The sequence below is a fragment of the Microplitis demolitor genome, chromosome 5, assembly GCF_026212275.2.
Source record: "Microplitis demolitor isolate Queensland-Clemson2020A chromosome 5, iyMicDemo2.1a, whole genome shotgun sequence".
In the NCBI taxonomy this organism is placed as follows: Eukaryota; Metazoa; Arthropoda; class Insecta; order Hymenoptera; family Braconidae; genus Microplitis; species Microplitis demolitor.
This window is the reverse complement of record NC_068549.1, coordinates 4880136-4897217: the sequence shown is the minus strand read 5'-3', so window position 1 is coordinate 4897217 and position 17082 is coordinate 4880136. Positions and strand designations below refer to the sequence as shown.

The 17082-nt window shown below is 26.0% G+C and overlaps 3 protein-coding genes across 7 annotated transcripts; 1 reads left to right on the top strand and 2 right to left on the bottom strand.

Moving 5' to 3' along the window:
* Positions 1-74: 74 nt before the first annotated feature.
* On the bottom strand, positions 75-4660 carry LOC103568181 (excitatory amino acid transporter 1). Its single transcript, XM_008544921.3, has 8 exons — positions 4140-4660; positions 3402-3444; positions 3293-3329; positions 3022-3208; positions 2724-2957; positions 1483-1674; positions 868-1002; positions 75-783 (listed from the first exon to the last, which is right to left on the bottom strand). Exons 1-8 carry the CDS (start codon positions 4535-4537, stop codon positions 621-623), a joined length of 1389 nt encoding a protein of 462 aa, XP_008543143.1. The 5' UTR covers positions 4538-4660; the 3' UTR covers positions 75-620.
* LOC103571945 (serine/threonine-protein kinase STK11) lies at positions 4496-15010 on the bottom strand. 2 transcript variants are annotated; one of them, XM_053739452.1, is made up of 7 exons: positions 14516-15010; positions 13606-13726; positions 13318-13503; positions 12215-12351; positions 11182-11525; positions 8872-9021; positions 4496-4544 (listed from the first exon to the last, which is right to left on the bottom strand). In XM_053739452.1, coding segments are annotated over exons 1-7 (1305 nt in total). In that variant the 5' UTR covers positions 14881-15010; the 3' UTR covers positions 4496-4542. The 2 variants fall into 2 exon arrangements, with proteins under 2 accessions (XP_053595427.1, XP_014300639.1); XM_014445153.2 differs by lacking the exon at positions 4496-4544 and having other exon boundaries at positions 8251-9021; positions 14516-15009.
* LOC103571946 (DNA polymerase epsilon subunit 4) lies at positions 4852-16984 on the top strand. 4 transcript variants are annotated; one of them, XM_053739454.1, is made up of 3 exons: positions 4852-4904; positions 16008-16271; positions 16752-16984. In XM_053739454.1, exons 2-3 carry the CDS (start codon positions 16035-16037, stop codon positions 16899-16901), a joined length of 387 nt encoding a protein of 128 aa, XP_053595429.1. In that variant the 5' UTR covers positions 4852-4904; positions 16008-16034; the 3' UTR covers positions 16902-16984. The 4 variants fall into 4 exon arrangements, with proteins under 4 accessions (XP_053595429.1, XP_014300658.1, XP_014300656.1 ...); XM_014445172.2 differs by lacking the exon at positions 4852-4904 and adding an exon at positions 5055-5346; XM_014445170.2 differs by lacking the exon at positions 4852-4904 and adding an exon at positions 15310-15429.
* The last annotated feature ends 98 nt before the right edge of the window (positions 16985-17082 follow it).

Sequence of the window (17082 nt, the reverse complement as noted above, 5' to 3'; positions counted from 1 at the left end):
TTAATTACACCACAACAGGTAAAATTGTATACTAGCGTATAGAGAATGTATTAAGAAACAATTTGAACCCAACATTAAGTCGATTGGTTAATTTATTATTTTAAAATAAACTATTTTAATTCAAAAAACCAGTGCTGTCAATTGTTAGGTATGAAACTTCATAAACACGACAACTCTCGATAGACACAATCAGTCGGCCCAACTTTTTTTTATTATTTTTGTACTTTTTATCACAAGAACCCTATGGAAAATCACTATCTAAATCCTTTTAATTTAATTGTAATTAATTAAAAACGTAAAACTGATTATTCACGAAAAATTTAGCCGCCATTTTTATTTTTACTGTTATTATTTTTTTCATTTTTTCTCTCCATCAACTACTGACAGCAGCACTAGCGTAACATTATAGGTTTGAAATTGGAAAAAAAAAACGATGTCTAAGACAAAAAGGCGGGATATTTAAAAAAAATGTTAATGACAAAATATTAAACTGAAAATAATAAAATGAAATTGATAATTTATAAGTTGAATAAAAATTGATAATAAAAAAAAAATTAATATTATAAAACAAAAGTAATGATTAAAAATAATATGAGTGATTGAGGTATGCACTTTTGGATTCATTGATTTGATACCATTGTTATGTTCATACAATCTTGGCTGGTCAGCGATTCTTCAGGTGTTTCTAATTGATTGTCTAAATCATGATTACTCGTAAAATGATCAATTATTCCCGCGCCAAGAACATCAGCAATAATGTTTACAGTAGTTCGTATTCTATCTCTGAAAAAACAACAATCTAATTAATTAATCTAATTACTTAACTCTAGTCTAATGTAAAAATAATAATAATAATAATTGATTTACATGAAACAGTCAATCGTTATAATTAATGTAACATCATCAGCAGGGATTCCAATCGATTCAAGTACAACAATTAGCATAATATAGCCACCACTTGGAATTCCTGCGGCTCCAATACAAGATACTGTACAAGTTATTCTAAAAGATAATAATATATACTTATAAATTATTATGGATTAAAAAATGATAATAAAAACAATAGATGACTGGCAATTTTTTAATTTTTAAATATAATAATTCAATATTTATAAAAATATTAATAGTAGACAGGAAATCCGCGAAATAAAATCCTATGATTTGAAATTTGCCGCCAAAATATTCGTCGATGAAGTATCTGTCGACTTTTCAGCAGCGGATTTATCTTTTACTGATTTTTTTTGGTGCGAATTTATAATTTTTGCGGGACTGTAAAGGAAAATTATTATTTTCCAATTGAAATTCAATCAATTAATCGGAACACTACTGGGTGCATTCCGATTGACTGATGGAATCGATAGAAATCCGATTGAGTTTCGATCGGAGTTCTATCGGAGTTTTTAAGGATGGGGACTGGACAATTTACCATTTGTAGTTTGTTTATAAAAATAATAAATTTGCCGGAAGTTTATGTATACTTACGCTATTGAGATTATTTGCATTAAAGAAAAATCAAGTCCACGTTGTTGAATTATAAATAACGCACCAATAGTTTCATACAATGCAATCCCATCCATATTTATTGTCGCACCGATTGGAGCAACAAACTGCGATACTTTTGGATTTATACCGATTTTGTTGAGACATTTAATAGTCATTGGAACAGTAGCTGTACTATAAATTCGTTATTTAATTTTAGTATATTATTAAATCATTTTTAGTAACAATAGGGGACGGGGCAAAACGGGGTGCCTTTTAAATTTTATGATTTCTGAACATTTCAAAATCACTTTTGTAAATATAATTGAGGATTATTTTGAATTTTCTTTGTTAAACTTTTTCAAAAATCGAGTATCAGTCGAAAAATATTAATGACTTTTGTTTTATGATAAAAACTATTAAATTTTTTTTTCTTTGTATCTAATAATTATGTAAAATATAATTCAATTATATATATATTCAAATATAATTAATTACTTACAAAATTTTTTTTTAACGGCAACCGAAAATTTCTTCTAATTACTTCGAATATCATTAAAAAAAAAGATGTAGCGTATTTGAGTCCTCAAAAACTTGGTATTTCCATAAGTACCCCGTTTTACCTCCCCTTCTTTCATATTTTCATGATACCAGCATCGAAAACTCAAGTTTCAGTGTTTCTACAGCCAGTCAAAAGAAGCGAATTTCAGTCCAATGCCGCGAATTAATATTAGCAAACGTGTAAATTTTAAATGCCTTCAGTCAGCGGGCAGAAACAAACTTGTTTCATCCCGAGGGAACAAACAAATAATTTTTCTGCCCTCTGACTGAAGGCTTTCGCAATTTAAACTCTGATACTTGTAATTTGTTCAATAGTAATTTCAGATCATTAATTTTATTTACGTAAATGACAGTTCTGACTGTGATTAAGTTTTATAAAAATTAGTGTCAATAATAAATAGTATTTATAGTCTCTGCTTAATTATAAATTGCAAATGACAATTTACGCTAACGCTAATAGTTGATGACACCATTGGTCTTAAATAAACTTGTTTCTGACTGGCTGCTGACACTGAAACTTTAAGTTCCAATGCAGGTAATCATGAAAAATATTGTGTGTAACTCAGGATGAAACACGATTTCAAACTGCGGGTGATGTCAGCCAACTTCACCTGGTCTGAAATCTTTTTGTATCTTCCCTTGTCACACAATATACTATTTTTATAAAAATAAACAACAAAAACCTTGAAGACGTCCCAATTGCGGTAATTATAGCAGGGCCTGTTTTTGATATTATATAATAAGGAGATTTCCGTGTACATATATAGTACAGAAGTGGTAAAATAATTAAACCATGTATTAGTAATCCAGCAAATACTGTCAATACATAAATACCCAAATTAGATATCATTACTGTTAGATCCTCAGCTTCTAATATTTTTCCAGGTATAAGAAATAGTACGGCAACGGGAACTGTCCTGTATAAATATTATAGTATAAAAAAAAATATTATAGCTTAACTCAAAGTTGGTAACTGATTACATTATCATCCAATCCATCATCACCATCATCGCATCCGATAATGATTGGAAAAAATCATTTAAAGGCTTTCCCTTTTCTTCCAAATATCCTATTGCAATTCCTATCACCAAACAAAATGATACAATTCCCAGCACATTTGTTCCATCATTATATCGATGACTTATATTCCAATAATATATATTTCCATCTAAATGTTAAAAATAAGTCTCATTAAAATATAAAAAGATTAGTAACTAATTTAAATAATACAAAGATAAGAAATAAAAAGTACCATTTGAATTTTTTGGGTTCGATATTTGAGTTTGATACTGAACAAAATTCATATATAACTAATAAAATAAATATGTATATCATTAATTAATAATTTATAATAATTATACCTGACTAAGAGATGCTTTTATTAAATTATCAGGACACAAATTCCTGTAAAAAATTATTTATTATTAATTAATTATTAAAAATAAATACCCGTGTAAAAAAAAATTCGTTCAAAAAAGTTTACAAAAAAGTTCTACATGTAGAAGTTATAATGATCCTGAAATTGACAGACAATGAGACAATGATTAATTTTCAGATTTTTTTTTTTTTTAATAATAAATCGAAGACAAAAAAAAAAAAAAGAAAAATATGCACATGTGGAAAATTAAAAAAAACTATAGGTGCGATTTTCTCACATTCTTTTTTTTAATTTTTCGTTTTGAAAAAAAAGTCAAAAATTATTAGACGTCTGCAAACTTCAGTACCATGACTTAAAAGCTTGATACAGATTAGAACTTCAATATAAATTCAATTAAAATTTATAATCTATTATAAAACAATTTGATACGTCATATTTTAATATATTTAGATTCACAAATAATTATTTATCAATACTAATATTTTTTAGTTGTAATTTTTTTTAATAGAAATTATAAAAAAACGTCTTAAACAGTCAAAGTGAGCGACTAATGATACTGAGCGGGTATAGGGGCTTTTACCTTATTAGTCGTTTCAAATTGTTTTGAATTATTCCAAATCATTTTTTAAAATCACGGTATACAAGTTCCTCATGTCGAACTTTTTTAAAATTTTTTTAACACAGCCAATAAACAAATAAATAAAACAAAATAAAATCATACCTCAGTAAATCTAAAAATGTATCAGCAGTAACTGATTTTTTCGAATGATCAAAAACAGTTGAATTTTTGCTACGATAAAATTCACCAGGTTTTATTATTTGGACGAGCGTAACACATAATATTATTCCAAGGGATGTTGTTGTTACATAATAATAAAATGCCTTTAACCCAATACTACCTGATTTACTTAAATAACAACTCGCACTTATTACACTTGATACAATTAATGGTAAAATTAAACAATTTATTATTCGTAAAAATATTTCACCAGGAAATTGAAAATACATAATATCACGCTCAGACCATGGTTGCGTCGTATATTTTTTTAATAATATTCCTATAATTACTCCACATATTACACCAACAAGAGTTAATATTGTCGATCTATGTTCTTTCATACTTATTCTATTTTATTATTATTATTCTTTATAATTAATAATTATTCTATCAGATGTTAGTATATATTTAATTATAATAATTATCGTAAATTTTTCTCGAAATAAAAATAACAAGCTACGAAATATTTATTTGAATTTAAATCAGCTATCATCAGCCCGGTAATGAATTCTTCATCTGTGACATTGTTTGCTCAGTACAAATATACCGTCAGTATGATATGTGTTTATACAATTGTAAAAAATATGATAAGTATTATCAGAAAGAATAAAACAATAAAATTGTAAAGTTAATTCTTCATCTGTAATTTATTCTTCAACAGTCTTTTAAAAACTGTAATTAATATTTATTAATTAGTAGCTGTATTGAGTACGTAATGTATCAATTATATTTCAATGAATTGAAACGTTCTTGCAAATGTATAAATAATTTTTTTTAAGTTCATATCAAAGTAACTGTCAGTATTTAATAGAAGTTTGATTGCTTTATTTTTACATCGTGTTCAAATAAAGTTTTGATGTTATCATTATAATTTGTTATTTTTTTAAAATGTCGAACAAATAGTTATGAGTAACGTAATAAATATTAATACCCGTTCGTCTATACCTTTGTACTTGTACTAACAGATTAATTAATTTTTATTTACGATAAATATTATTAACTAATAGAAATATAATTATATACAAGATAGCAGATTAGCGTAGAAAAAAGAGTTACAATTTTTTTTTTTTATACTTTTTTTTTTTATTAACAAATTGATAAAGTAACTGTGACTTTTAAGAGTCTTGTAGACATTTTTATCGGCACATTGGTAAGATTTTTTTTTTATAAATTAATAATTAACAATTAAATGTTGCGTATACTTAGTTATTAAAAACTGACATTATTCTTTTTTAATTAAAAAACTAATTTTAATAAGAATGATATATATTAGGGTGGCCCAAAAGAACCGACTTTTTTTATTTTGAATCTCATATGAAAATTTTTTAGTTTAACATAGAACCCTCTCCAAAAGTTAGCTCTATAAAAATTTAAGAGGCCGCTTATGAATTTTTAAATTTCAAAAAATAATTGAAATTCGAATTGTTTTTTTAAATTTTTTTCTTTCTCGTGGCAGCAATAGTTCGTATGTAAAATAATGAATATGCGGAAAATTTCAGCCTAAAATTTAAAAAAATAAACATCGTTCAAGAATTTTGAATGTTTCCGAGTGCTGTCTTTTGGACGTTTTCGAGCGAACCTTTAATATTAATGTCAAAGAATCTAAATTTTTTCGCCATCAAATTGTATGATAGTGAATAAAAATATAACTCGAGACATAGAAAAAATTATTTATTTACATGCTTTTTATTTTTTAATTTAATTTTTAGGTTTTTTACTCATTTGAATTATACCCAATTTTATTTTTTAAGACTCTCCAGTATATTTTTTGTTATGCAAAAATACGAAAATTAATTCAAAGTATTAATTACATATTATGAGTTAATACTCAAAATTATTAAGCGACGTTTAAAAATCTATATTTTGCGCTAAAATTTTTCAGCATGGTATTAATTTTTCAAATAGAAAAAATTTTGTCATGAGAAAGAAAAAATTAAAAAATCAGAATTTTAATAATTTTTTGAATTTTTGAATTTCTCGAACGACCCCTCAAAAATTTTTTATCGAGCTAATTTTTGGAGAGGGTCCTTACATGAATCATTTATTTGAGAAACCTCATAAGTCATGTTTTTTCGAAATTGGGTTTTTTGCATTTTTGGGTTCTTCGGATGTCCCCTCATAGAAATCAATAAAAATATCCACCAAATCAGTGTTTAAAAAACAATTAACGGGGTGACAGAAATTTCATTCTATTGAGAAACTCCATAAGTCAACAACTTATGGGGTTTTTCAAATAAACCTATGCAGTTTTAATTTTATAGAAGTAATTTTTTCTTTTTTATTTGAAATTCGCGCTGTTTTTGGAAAAAAAAAATAATATGACTAATTAAAATACTTAAATTAATTATTGTTTTTTGTAATTTCTGAGTTTTAGAGCCTAAATACATATTATACACTTCATTTTATCAGTATAATAAATTATTTGAGTGGAAAAAATTTAAAAAACAATTATTTTATAGCTTTTTCTTCCGTTTGGTTGAGAAATCCCATAAATCAATCAACTTTAAATAATTTTTTTAAGTAGTTTCAATTAAAAAATTGAATTTTTCTTGTTTTAATATTTTTCAGAGACGCAAACATTATTCTCTTCAATTATTTATTTATTATTTCAGTGGCAAGTTTTTCCAGAAAAATGTTTTTTGTGTTTCCTGAAAAATTTTGTTTTCTTGACTTATAGGGTTTTTTCAAATAAACGACTCACATTTAAAACCAACAAATTTTTATATGAGACTTGAAAACAAAAAAAAATCTTTTTTTTTAGGTCACCCTAATATATATGTCGTAAACACATCGCGAAATTAGACATTTCATGAATTGCAGACAGATCGTGTAATGGTGACTAAAATTTTTAGACATTTGATGAAATGCAACAGGGTTTCAGACAAAAAAGCGAATTAAATTTTATTTATTAATTTATAGTAAGCTAGCATGACATCTACTATTACATGACACGTTTGCTCTTTTACAAGTACACCTTTTAGTTGTGCATTGCATCTCTGAAGCTCTACACGAGCATGAAAAGTATTCTTGTCCACCGCTCCAGTTTTTAACAGCTTCTCTCAAAAATGACAGAGCATTCATACCGATTTCATCCCGTAAAAGAAACTGAAGCCATGCTAGCATACCATTTAATAATAAATAAAATTTAATCCGCATTTACATCTATCACTCCTAGACATTACACAATTAGCAATACCACCATTAGACATTTCATGAACTGTCTAAATAACAGGCATTTCATCTAATTCTGCAACATTACACGATCTGTCTGCCGTTTATGAAATGTCTAGACAATGCATGAAATGTCTAATTTCACGATATGTCTACGACACATATATATATTTATATTACCAGTGGCAAGCTAAATGGCACTCAAAAGACGTATGCATTCTTGTAATTATATAAAAACACATTTATAATTATCATTATTTTTTTTTTCTCTAATATGACTGACTTATTTTATATTATTATTTTTTTTTTTTAGTTACAATTAAAAGTAATTTAATAAGTGAGAAAAAATAATAATTTAAAAAAAAAATTAAGTGTCTAATTAATAATAATTATATTGGCATACAATTATGTCTTACAATTAAATAATTATTTTAAGCACTTTTAAATATACAAATGATATTAAGATATGTACATAATTTAATACAATAATGCACAAAAATAGTGCAAAGTAAGGTACTTCGGAGGCCTAAGAAATACTTTAACTTTAATGGTATCGCGTCAAAAAATTCGTTTATTATTTAATATTTATATTTATATATGCAAAATAAATATTTAATTTATATATTATCAGAGGCCATAATTGTTTATTATTATCAGCTATAATTATACAATAGATCGATTAGATCTATTTTCTTTTTTTTTTAATTACCGATAAATTATACTTTTATACAAATAAATTTATCAGCATATATATTTATATACTTATAATTAAATTTTATTTTTTTCACCGTTAATTTTTTATTATATTTTTTCACAAGTAAACGTTTTATATATTAATATATATTACGTTTCCAACAATTTTTTAAAACTCGAAGACAATGAAAATTATAAATAACAAAAAATATTACAAAAGTGCTGGATACTCATTAACATTAAATTTATAACAATTAAAAAAAATATATACATATATATAGCAAAATAACACAGACGATAATAATAAAGTGAAAGTAATTTTTTTTGTTGCACGTTTGCTAATTTAGTGAACTAAAAAATAAAAAATTGTACAATTAATTGACTTAAATACTTGACATATTAATTATCAATTATCAATTATAATTATTTAATATTAATATCACAAAAATAAATAGTCACAATTTATTTGTGACAATCTATAATATATTTATTTTATTTTATTAATATATTAATGTATTTAATGATAATTAATCATTAACATACGTACATATTATTAGATATTAGCAATACTTAGAAAAAAAAAATGTACACATGTTTACTATTAAATAATTATCCTCATAAATATATTAATAATTAAATAAATAAAAAAAATATATATTTTTATGGCAGTATTTTTATCTAACGTCAAGAGTATTCAACACTTTTTAGTTAAAACTTAATTAACATTCGATTAACTTTAACCGCATAATAATAATTACAATAATTATAAACAAACATTATATGTTAAGTAAATTTAATCACGATGGCTTACAAGAAGTTAATTTTTTAACACTAATACTCGAGATCGGTCTACGCCAACGTCGTTTGCTGTTACTAGGTGTTAATTTATTAATATTACCGCTGCTAGATACGCTCTTTTGATCACTACTACCTCCATCTAATTCTTCAAGTCTTCTTTCCTCTGAAAATTAAATTGATAATATTCTTTTCAATTTTTATTACTGCTATTTTTATTTTTAAATTAATCATTTCCTCATTATCTACACTAAGAAATATATCTAGGTATCACAAAACATCTAGACTCTTGCTGATAGTAGCATAGTTACCCAAGTAGCACAGAGTCAACTTTAAGATGTCTTTTAAAAGGATAAGACTAATTTGTTTTTATCTCAAAGTCACTTTTTTGGTATGAATACGACATTGAAATGTTGGTTCCGGAGACAGAGACGAGTTGTGTTGTTTTTCTTGTCTTATGTCAATTGAAAAGTCGTTTAGATGACTTATTTTACCACTGTTTGTAATTTACTTTTTGTCGTCACTTGTATTAAGTCTTTCAAGTAGGTATTTTTTCGGTGACATAAATTTCTGATCGTTTTGTCAACATATTCTCTTGAAATTTTTAAAAATATAGCATTTGAATTCTTCTTATATCTACAAATTGATATTACCTACTAGCTTGTTAAATCTCATTAATATCAAATTATATGTTCAGTTTATATAGTACTCTGTGTGAAAATGTATATAAATTTTATTTTTTTGCCATCTAGCTTTAAGCCTTGGCGTATAAATTCAATAAATAATAATAAAAAAAAAAAAAAAAAATTGGTGCCTTATCGATATTTGAAAAATTAGCCTAAAAACTGATATCTTATAGATGTCTCAAAGGCAAGTGTGCTACTTGGGTATAAAAAATTTTTTTAAATATAGTTCATGTAAAAAATAATATTAATTCTAAAAATTTTCATATACTTAGAAAAATAATAAATTACCAAATTAACTTTAATTTCTCCTTTAAAATTTTTAAAAGTTACTAGAATAGTATATTACACAAAAATTCCCTGCAAGTTTTATCCCGTAATTTTAATTTCAAATATTTTACATTTAATTTTGAAGTTTTCCCATTTCAAATACACAAGTTAAGATTTTTTTTTAAATTCTCTATAGCTAAGCCGAATTTAAAGTTATCGGGTCGCCGTTTGCGGAATTTTTTACATAAATAATACTCTTCAAAAGTCACCTAAGTAATTTTAACCCAAATTATCATTACAAAAATGATTTTTACAATCAATACAGAAAAAACAATTAGAATCTTAGTAACGTTACTTTAGAGACTTTTGAAGAGTATCGCAAATGGCAACCCGATATCTTGAAATGCGGCCGAGCTATAGAGAATTAGAAAAAAATCCTAACTTTCCTATGTACGCGTTATAAGACTCTTCCCGTCAATTTGTTATAACTCGCTCGGAACACTTCCCCCACCAACTACTCAATAAAAGTTTTGTGCCGAACCCTCGCTATAAGACTAACGACCAGTACGACTAAAATCGAGATAAAATGTACATACATAAAGATTGTACATTAAATAATTTATTTTCATAAAGAATACTTCAAATTTCGTGGTATCACATAATTAATTAACAGAAAAGAACGACAAAATTCTGTTTATTTATGATTATATATGAAATAGATTCACTGTTTAATAGAGTAGAGTTGAACCGAATACATAAATAAAACGCAAAACGGCGATAGTCTTATAGCGAGGTTTGGGCGCAAACGCTGTTAAGTACAATCGTGGGGACACCTCGTCTAAGAATTTTTTCCCATTCAGCCCCGAGCTGGTCTTATAACGAGGTCCTACTATATATTAAATGGGATAACATCAAAATCAAATGTAAAATAAATTAAAATTAAGGGCTGAAACTTTCAGGGAATGTTTTTTTCAATATCTAAAACAACATTTTGAAAAAGAAATAAAAAAATGAAAATAGCCGTTACAAACGGACCACCCTAACTGCATACGATTTTTCACCAGATCTGCACCTAAAAGTTTACATTTTTGCCTCTGTTTGTGGAAAGAATGACGCATGCGCTAATGTTTATTATTTGTTTTCTCATAAGAAAAAATAATGACTTTCTTCCCGCTAAACAGAGCAGGAATTTAAACTTTCGGTGCAAGTACAGCGGAAGAGTGAAGTTGGCTACCTGAGCCTGATTCTTTGTTCAAAATATTAATTTTTTTTCATCCTTAGTTACACACAATATTTTTTTATGATTACCCGCAACTAAACTAAAACTTTCGATACTGGTATCATAAATATATAATTTAAATTAACAATCTCACCACTAAGTTGTCTAGCTGTATAATACATGGGTTCCTCATCACCGCCATAATAATAATCCATTAAATATGGCAATACAGTCATCTTATGTCCCGTATTGCCTTTAATTGGCGGTATTTGTACTTGATCAGTTGTTCGTTCTGGTCGACAAACAGTCCACGGATGACGTCTTATTTCTTGCAATGTAAACCTTTTATCTGGTTCTTTTTGTAACATGCCTTCTAATAACGTTGTCAAACTATTCTCCACATCTTTTGGTATTGTATATTCACCTTTACCAATATTTTCATAAAGTTTATAAATATTATCACCTTCAAATGGATAAATTCCAGTCGTTATATTGTACCTAAATTCAAATAAATCCATTATTATAAAATATTATTTACTTTTAATACTTTTATAAATAAATATATGTGTATATCACGTTATTAATTTCAAAGACTTACATTTTTACACGCCCTTTCGGCTTTAGGGAGTTTTCTAAACCCAAAAGAGCGTATGATTTGTTTTCTCATTGCCAATCTTTTGGTTCTTAAATTTTTTATTTCAATTTGAACTTTAAAACAAGACTTCAAAGCGATTTGTAATGAAAAAAAAAAAAAAAAAAAAATATATATATATATATATATATATATATATATATATATATATATATATATATACGCCCTTGTGGCTCTAGGAAACCCTACACTGTAAAAAATCGGGAGTGGATACGGAAATTATTTAAATCCGAATTCACTTCGTGACTCGAAGTTCCAAAGTTTAAAAAAAACGTCACTCCACATACGGAGTAAATAGGGAGTTTTTTTCTACGGAGAGATTTCGGAGTGATCTGGATTTTATTTAAATCATTTACTTCGATACAGAGTTTTAATTAAAATAAATTCCCCTTTGGAGTGAATCTTATTCCGAAGGGATTAAATAAATAAACAGACACCCACTCCGCATTAACTAAAGCTAAAAGGGCTTATGTCAATATAAGTCTTTTCGAAATTAGTAACCCGATATATATATTTGAAAGCTAATGTTACTTACAAAGTAACACCACAGCTCCATATATCGACTTTAAAACCAGCAAATGACTCACATCCATTAGCTATTTCAGGAGGTTGAAATGCTGGTGTACCCTGACCCATTGTGCAAGTATCATCTTCAGCAAAGATATCAAAAGCCTATTGATATATAATATAGTAAATTTTAAATTACACATACAATGGAAAAAATTTTTTGACTCGGTGTAAAAATTTAAGTATGAATTTAAAATTTTTACACCAAGTGTGTAAATGTGTAATTTATGATACTTTTGCGTAAAAAAAAATAATAAAAATATTTAAATGTTCAAAATAGTATTTAATATCTAAATAAAATTAATATACTTATTGATTAAGTAGTTAAAAATATTTAATGATAATTTGTTGCTCATTAACTTTTCGTCAGTTGCGTTATGAACGCAGCGCCGGAATTTTTATTAAAAGATTATTTAAAAAGAAAATAAATTTCCTAGTCTTTTTAAATTTTATGAGTTCTTCTACTGTCCTTTTTAGTATCGAATGAATTAATGATAATTATTTTTACGATATTTTAAATATTAAAAAAATAATTTTTTATGTTAGAAAATCTGAGAAGCGGCGAATTGCCGCTGACGCGAGTAAACTCGGGGTTTAATTTGTTCGGATTTTCTGCGCAGTGTTGCCAGTTACCACCAGTGACTAATTTCCAGCTCATTTAATTCATCTCTTTCTTTAATATTTTTATTTAATACAAAATTTTTATTATAGTAAAAAAAATTATTTAAAAAATGACAATTGTCTAGTCGTATAAGCTTGTGTGGTTTTAATTTTTAAAAATCATAGTTATGATACTTGGCAACACCGAAATATTAAATACATGGTGGCGGAACGCCGCGGCGCGACGAACGAAGGTCGGCGAGACCGCGCGACCTACGGAGGGTTCAAAATTATAACGAGTAACACGGAGTGGTGTAAAAAAGTAGATTACACCGTGTTAAAATTACACAGATAATTTACACCGAGGATTTTTTACACCGTCATTTCACACTTCACGGCCGTGTAAAATTCTCGGGGCGATTTTTACACCAAAATTTTTTACAGTATAATATAATTTTTAAAAATTTATACCTCCGCAACACCAAAGTCACTAATTTTTAAAGTTCCATCGAGACTTAATAACAAATTCCCTGGTTTAATATCTTTATGGATAATTCTTTTGCTATGAAGATATTCTAATCCATCGACTAATTGCGTAAAGTATCCATGGGCTTGCCATATAGGAAACCTTTTATTAGCAGTACTTTCTAACATATCCTATAATCATGAAAATTAATATTTAATTCTCATGTAGAAGCATTTAAATATAAACTCAATGATAAATAATTATTATTAAAATTAATTAAAAAAATAAATTACCTGCAGTCCACAAACACAAAATTCCATAACTAAATACATTTTTTCTTTTTCTTCATTGTATAATACATCAATTAATTCAATAACATTTTTATGTTTAAGTCTCTTTAATAATTGTATCTCTCTGTAATTAGATAATATCATTAATTAACTGTTAATAAAAATTAATTATCATAAAGCTTATGACTATCAGGATATCATATTGAGTTAAAAAGTGATGGATCTAAATTAAACTTTAAAATTTGTTCTGATCAAAGTTAATTTTTGTAAAAATTTTTAATATTTTGGCTTAAAAAAAATAAAAAAAAAAACATCGACTTCAAGCAAAATAAATTCTACTTTGTAAAAAATCTGTGGAGTGAATACGGATTAAATTCAGAGTATTTATTAAACTACCTGGGAGTGAAATTTACTCCGGATGAGTTAATTTTAATTACAAACTCCCTAATTACTTCGTGTATAGTAATTGTTTTTTTAAACTCCAAAACTCCGTGACAGTAAATTTGAATTTGAATAAAATCCGTCATCACTCCAACTCGGTTTTTAAGTGTACAGAAAATAAGTATTTGGAGCAGATAAAATCCAGTTTTGAAATAGAAACGAAAAGTTTATTTACTGAGGTAAATAAATGTTATTTTAAAAAAAAATTATTTGAAAAATCATTACTGAAAATAGCAGGTTTTTATAATTTTCTGTTCTTATAAATAAATTACATAAAAAAAAATTGTAGGACATCCGCTATTTTTAGAATCATAATTATCTAGCTGTGTCTAAAAATAAAATTTTGTCTTGTCAACAGAATGTAGCAGTCTAGATATTGATTAAACTTAATTATAATAACAAAAAAACGATAATTATTATAATAACAATACTAATAATTATAATAACCAAAATAAAAAAAATGTATTTATACCTTTGTACGTTTTGTTCACCATTAGGTATCCTCCTTAATTTTCTTTTCTTTAATATTTTGACAGCTCGTCTAAATAATGTCTCGGAATCAAGTACCTCCTTAACTTTACCATAACTCCCTTCGCCAAGTAAATCACCCATTACATATTTACCAATTAATTTACATCGTTTTTTTTTTTCAGCATATATTATTTGATCAGAATCAACTCTATGAAAAAAATTATTTATATCATCAAGATCATAATTAATGTTATCATCATCTTCATCATCATTAAGCCAAGTTACTGGATTAATGTCACCAAATATTTCATTATTTATTTCTTCATCGTCATCATCTGGATTATATAATTTCATTCTATTGTCCATTTTTAATAACACTTTTTATTAACTATAAATATATCATTTATATATTTATTATTATTTTTACATAAAGTAAATATTTAACCTAAAAAATACAACCGGCACCAGTAATGAACCACATACTTGACGAGTGCGTTATTATCCCGATAGAATTTTTTTTTTTACTAGACTAGGGTGTGTTTATTTACCGGTCGTTCATTGAAAATATTTTTAAGTTTCACTCATTAATTATTTGATATATATTTTCACAAATTTTATATTTTTATTTCACTTGAAAAACAAAACTTTTAGTTTTATTTATCTGTCAGTAATTTTAAAAAATTTTAATTTACTGATAGTAAGAATTTTTAGAAAAATTCGAGCACGTGCTTAGTGACTTTTTAAAATATATATATATGTTTTTTTTTTACTTACACTATACATTACTTTTTTTTTTATTAAGCAACAGTAAATAGTAAAATTGAGTTCTCTGTAATTTAAAATAAAATTATTTTTATAAATTTTTAAAAACTCGTAATTCAAATTTCAAATCTTTTATCATCTCAACCTAAAAAGGTAACAAATTTATAATATTTATTAAATATCAACAAAAGCAAAATTAATTCGAATTGTTATTTATTATGACAGTAAAATCAACAGACAAAATTTTGAAATTTAAATAAAAATGAATTTTTAAATTTTCGCAAAGGAATTTTAAATGAAAATGAAAAAAATTTTGAGTGTGAATGTAGCAGACATTAGACGAATTTTTAATTGTTAATAAATAGAGTAAATAATTAATAAATTTAAATTTTTAAAAAATGCGCATTTAAAAAATTTTGAAATAATTGCATTTTTTATAAATTTTATTCAATTATTTATTTGTAATTTTATAATTGTCTGATGTCTGCTACATTCTTACTTATAAAAATTTTCAGATATTAGAAATTTGATGATCGTGAAGTTAGCAGACAATTAAAAATTTTCTAAGCTCTTTTTTCAACACTAATTTTAAAAAAAATGGACATGTAGAAAATTTTTTAAATTATAAGTGTGATTTCTTTTAAATGTATAACAAAATTGTAAGACGTCAGTTAATTTCAGTATCATATTTGTACAATTTTTTAAAATAAATTATCACATAAAATTTTTAGATCGAGTACTGAGCATTCAAATTAACAATGGAAAGTCCAGAAACTGAACAATCGAATGTAGAAGAACGACTAAATATTTCGGGAGAATTGACAGATGAACAAGAAACTCCAGAGGAACCAGAGGAAAGTGTTCCAGTAGTTGATGAAGAGACAAAAGAAAAATTATTAAAACTACCTCTTGGAAGAGTTAAAATAATTGCTAAAACAGATCCGGACGTTAATTTAATAAATCAGGAGGCCATGTTCCTCATTACTAAATCAACGGTAATTAATTTAATTTTTTTTCCATTATAAAGTCAAAGACCTAGAATTCGATTACTCTATGTATTATTAAAATTTAGTAAATATAAATATACAAATACATGAGTAATCGGATACTAGTTCCCTGTACTGGTCAGGTACTAGGTCTCTTATCTAACCAGCATTGAAACAGTCTCAGTGTCTGTACAGTCAGTCGAAACAAACTGACATGCAAAAAGCATAAATAATAAATAGTATTTGTTTTTGCTTAATTATAAATTGCAAATCATAATATAAGTTTAAGCTGATAGTTGATATCATCGGTCTTAAATGGACTTAATAGTTTTTGACTGACTGCTGACACTAAAACTTTGTTCCAATGCAGATAATCTTGACTACGGCTGGACAGTCAACTCCATCCTGGTCTGAAATCATCTGGTTTCATTCCTTCTCACACAGTTATATTGTCTATGTAAATATATATATATATTATTATATTTGTAGGAATTATTCATTGATTCGATAGCAAAAGAAGCTTATAAATATACCGTTCAGGCAAGAAAAAAAACAGTTCAAAAAAAAGATTTGCAACAGGCTATTGATAACATTGATGCGCTTGCATTTTTAGAGGGAATGTTGGAACAGTGGACGTAATTATTAACATATATTTTAATAAATTACGAAATTTTTCTTTTTTTTTATCAATACAATAAATAAAATAAATTTTATACTTTTAATTATCAATGTTTATTTATTCTTACTAATTATTAAATAAGAAATAAAATAATTTTTATGAAACATTTTTTTTTATTCATAAAGCCAAATTCGATTGATT